Genomic DNA, 4,110 nt, shown 5'->3' with positions numbered 1-4,110 from the left:
GGTGAAAGATGATGCGCATAACTCTTTACACTTTAGTATATGCCGACAAGTTTAAAATGACTTACAAAATGCACCTGAAATCAACATTCCCAACATTCCCATTAGCACCAGGTACAAATGAGTCCGGTGAAAGGCAAGAATAAAGGACACATGTTCAGAAATATTGGTGACATTTAGTAACATACAAGAGGAACCAGTCTTGTCTTTGACACTTCGTTTAAGTCAGACCAACCACAGTTCAGAAATTGTTTAAGAAATGCTTCCACACAAAATACACAGGTTCACAATGGTCATTGAAGTTGATTTGGCAGAAAACAGCACAACCTGATGAAGATATCCCAGAAGCCTTGTACATCTTCAGGTTCCACAGGAAGATATTCTGCAAGACAAAACGTCAGCACCAGCATTCTAGTTCCCAGTCATGCACATATATAAAACTCACATTTAGTCACAGGTGTAAGCCACATCCAAGTACTTATAAGTTCCAACACAGGGGTCGCCGAACACGTAGTTGGATACCTTGACGATACACTGGCGCTCTCCGTCACACCTGTGTGTCAACAGGTAGAGGTTAACACCACAGCCAATGAGTGCCTACAGGTAAATGCACACTGAAGGTTTCAGTACCTTTCTGCCATTGTGCTGGTGGTGGATTGGTTGATGCAGTTGGTGTTTTTGAGTTGTTTGCGTGGGCGCCCAATGGAACACACATCGTGTTGACGACGACCATAGTTGGCACGCAGAATATGGATCTCACCCCGATCTGAGGAAGAGAAAGAAGAAAAGGATGGCCAAATCTGGGTGTTTGTGTGGGCTAGTGACTAATATATATCACCACATGATTATACCGTACGGGAGTGCTAACCAGCTTACCACATAGTAGTTGGGAATCAGAGCCTTCACATATGATGCTGCTTACTGCAAGGACAACACAGGAGTTACACCACACTGGCCAGACAAATTAAGACATACGTTAGCCTGGTGAAGTGTTAGGGATGGGAACTAACAGGGAATGTTGATTTCAGGCTCATTTGTTTAAAGTCATTATAAAATGTGTTAGCGTGAACTAAAGTATAAACAGTTTGACACGTCATCTTCCACCGTTCCCTTGTAGTTCCACTTCCTTATGAGCAGTCCTCAAAATGCTAACATTTTAAGTAAACTGGCTGGCTAGATCTAAGCTGGTGAAAAATTAAGTCGACCCACTACACCACATCTGTATTTCTATGCCGTGCCGGATTATCTGTATACCCTACAAATCTGTGGGAGTAGCGCTAGGTAGTTACCATTCAGTCTTAAAACCAGATTAAGTACGCACAAGCAAGCTTCAGCCACTTTCCTGCAATGTTCTTGCTTGCTAATTGAGCTAGATATGTACATATAACAAGGAACAGCATATGTCAAAAAAGTATTTGCAAAAAAAAAAAAGCAATGCAGATAGTCAGGGGTAGTCATTCAGCAGTTATGGCTTGGGGGAAGTAGAAGCCGTTCAGGGTCCTGTTGGTTACTGACTTGGTGCAGCCGTACCATTTGTCATGGAGTAACAGGAGTGTATGACTTGGGTGGCTTGAGGCATTGACAATGTAGGGCCTTCTGACACACGTGGTGTCGAGGTCCTGATGGCAGGGATCGCTGCCTCAGTAATGTACTGGGCCGTACGCACTACTCTCTAGCACCTTGCGGACAGATGCCATACCTACTGGTGATGCAGCCAGTCAAAAAGCTCTCAATGGTGCAGCTGTAGAATTGAGGATCGGAGGGCTGATAAATCTTTTTAGCCTCCTGGTAGGGAGGGGCTTGGCCCTCCATTACCTGTAGTCCACAGTCAGTTCCTTTGTCCATCTTGGCACCACACTGCCAGGTCTCCGACCTCCCTACAGGCTACGCTAACTAAAGTTGTTGCCGGCTACATTGTTCCATAAGCACAGCTTGTGTTAGTTAGCAGGTGAGGGTGGTTTACACTTGGAGAAACAAATGCATGTATGAAACACGTTGTGGCCATAAGGCAGCATTTAATAAAACAAAGTTAGCAAGCTGGTACCATAGGGGAACCAACCCATTCTATTCCTTTTCTAGCTATCAGCAGAGTGCACGCTTTTACAAAAGAGTCAAATGGGTAGGAGTATTAAACAATATCCCAACATGCCACAGTCATGCCGATAGTACATTGAATTAAATTATGGCTATTGGTGCCCACCACTAACTATTACTAGCACACATTCAGAGACTTACTTGTTTCGGGCTGTTGGACACAGGAGTATTTGGTGTCCAGGTACTTGTAAGTCCCAACACAGGGGTCCCCAAAAACCAAATTGGATGCCGGGACAACACACTGGCTCTTTCCGTCGCACCTGGGTGTTTCAGAGACAGGTAGAGGTCATGAGTTCCTACAGGTAAACACCACAGGTTCTAGTACCTTTCTGCCATCTTGCTGTTGGTGGATTGGCTGAGGCAGTTGGTGTCGGTGAGTTGGTTATCGGGGCGCCCAATGGAACACACATCGTGTTTACGACGACCATAGTTGGCACGCTTGATTTGAATCTTACCTCCATCTGAGGGAGATGGGGGAAGAGAGACAAAGAAAAGGAGAAAGGTGAGGGACGAAGGAGAGCTAAGACTGGTGTGGGCCAGTGACGCTAATCTACAGTAGAAAATATCATAGGTGGTCGGTGACTAGTTTACCACATTGCAGTAAAGCATCAGAGCCTTCACACGTGATGCTGATTGCTGCCAGGACAAATAAACAGGAATTACACACCACTCATATTAGCTTGCTTAAGTAGTAGCATCATCATCATCATCATTACATACAGTACCTCCATCTGTTAGTGTACAGCAAGCTGCAGCCAGCACTGAAACAACACACAGCTAATTCAGCAACATTCCACATCATATGCACTTGGACCATGAAGCTAGAATTTAGCATTTGACTCTATACTCCAGCATTTGAGTTATACTAAGTGTACTGTAGTCATCAAGTTCAGAATTGTCTCTTATTCCATGCATGCAATGTGACAGTTTGTTAGACAACTTTGTTTTGAACAATAGAAATGTAATGTCCCGCAAGTCATATATGATATGTACTTCCATTACGCTCAAATACAAACATTTGGTCATATATATTTATATTCTAATCTGCATCAGATACAGATTTTATATACTCACATGTGACCACCGTCAGTCTGACCATGTGCATGATGCCGGGTACAGGAGTGGTAGTAATAGAGAAAATGCAACTGATGCTAATTAGACCCAATACACCTGGTATTTATGTTATGTGACATGTCTTAATTAACCCAGGTGTATCTATTTGTCTCCAGGTGCACCTCATTGCAATTAGGGGCCGGCGTTTGCTGGTCTATACCTCGCTATTGGTTCAGTCTCATCTCATGGAGTTAGATAGAGGACTCTAGATGGATAAAATCAATTTTGACATTAACATTGCCATTGAGGGCTTCCAACATTTTAAAGTAGCCATCTAGGTGGGGCTTCTTCGTTAGGGAAGAATCACATGGGCCACGTTCAGTCGCAAAACCTTCGAGCGTTGCAGATTTCCATTTCATGAATAGAGACAACGTATTTCCTTATTCTACATGTCGGAGAGACATATTTGTTCAACATAGCATATTTTTATCTGAACCTTCCAAAACGTTGCATCCTGCTGTCGTGACGTTGTATTAGTTAATGTGACGACTGTTGCTCATCGAATGATTAACGGTTTAAAATTGCGTGATTAAATTAATTAAGCAATGAATCAAGCAATTATTAACTCATCAACCTGGGGCACCATGGGAACAGTATTTTGATTGAGTTTCTATTTCCCAAATTAACTCAAAGGATATCAGAATATCGATTTTACAACAGTCGCTAAATTAATCAATTTCCTCTACAGTCTCATTCTGAACGTCGCATAATCCGGGAATCTGCACGGACCCGGGCTTCACCAATGAGTTTACCACACCAATCTTAGTTGATTATTTATTTACTAGCAAGCTAAAATGATGGTAAAAATACACATACACAAAACACAGTCTAGCTATTGATTAGGACTTAGTATAACTGGCCAACACACTATGGCGCGTGTTACCCAAAATGGGGATTTAAAAGAGA

The 4,110-nt window shown here is 42.8% G+C and overlaps 1 protein-coding gene across 1 annotated transcript; it reads right to left on the bottom strand.

Annotated features, from left to right (window-relative positions):
* Positions 1–310: 310 nt before the first annotated feature.
* LOC106583757 (L-rhamnose-binding lectin CSL3-like) lies at positions 311–3,233 on the bottom strand. The gene is made up of 9 exons (XM_014168319.3): positions 3,166–3,233; positions 2,817–2,852; positions 2,683–2,727; positions 2,417–2,552; positions 2,233–2,351; positions 874–918; positions 628–763; positions 443–550; positions 311–379 (listed from the first exon to the last, which is right to left on the bottom strand). The coding sequence occupies exons 1-8, from the start codon at positions 3,194–3,196 to the stop codon at positions 445–447; spliced, it is 654 nt and encodes a 217-aa protein (XP_014023794.2). The 5' UTR covers positions 3,197–3,233; the 3' UTR covers positions 311–379; positions 443–444.
* Between the last annotated feature and the right edge of the window lie 877 nt (positions 3,234–4,110).

Source organism: Salmo salar, chromosome 22 (genome assembly GCF_965601325.2).
Source record: "Salmo salar chromosome 22, fSalSal1, whole genome shotgun sequence".
NCBI lineage: Eukaryota > Metazoa > Chordata > Actinopteri > Salmoniformes > Salmonidae > Salmo > Salmo salar.
This window is presented reverse-complemented; position numbering and strand designations above follow the sequence as displayed.

Excerpts from the sequence above, each read along its gene's own strand:
- LOC106583757 (XM_014168319.3), bottom strand. The coding sequence starts at position 3,196 with ATGCACATGGTCAGACTGACGGTGGTCACAT. Across the intron at positions 2,728-2,816 it reads CTGTACACTAACAGATGGAG|CAATCAGCATCACGTGTGAA; the intron begins GTACTGTATGTA and ends TTGTCCTGGCAG. Across the intron at positions 764-873 it reads TGATTCCCAACTACTATGTG|ATCGGGGTGAGATCCATATT; the intron begins GTAAGCTGGTTA and ends TCTCTTCCTCAG.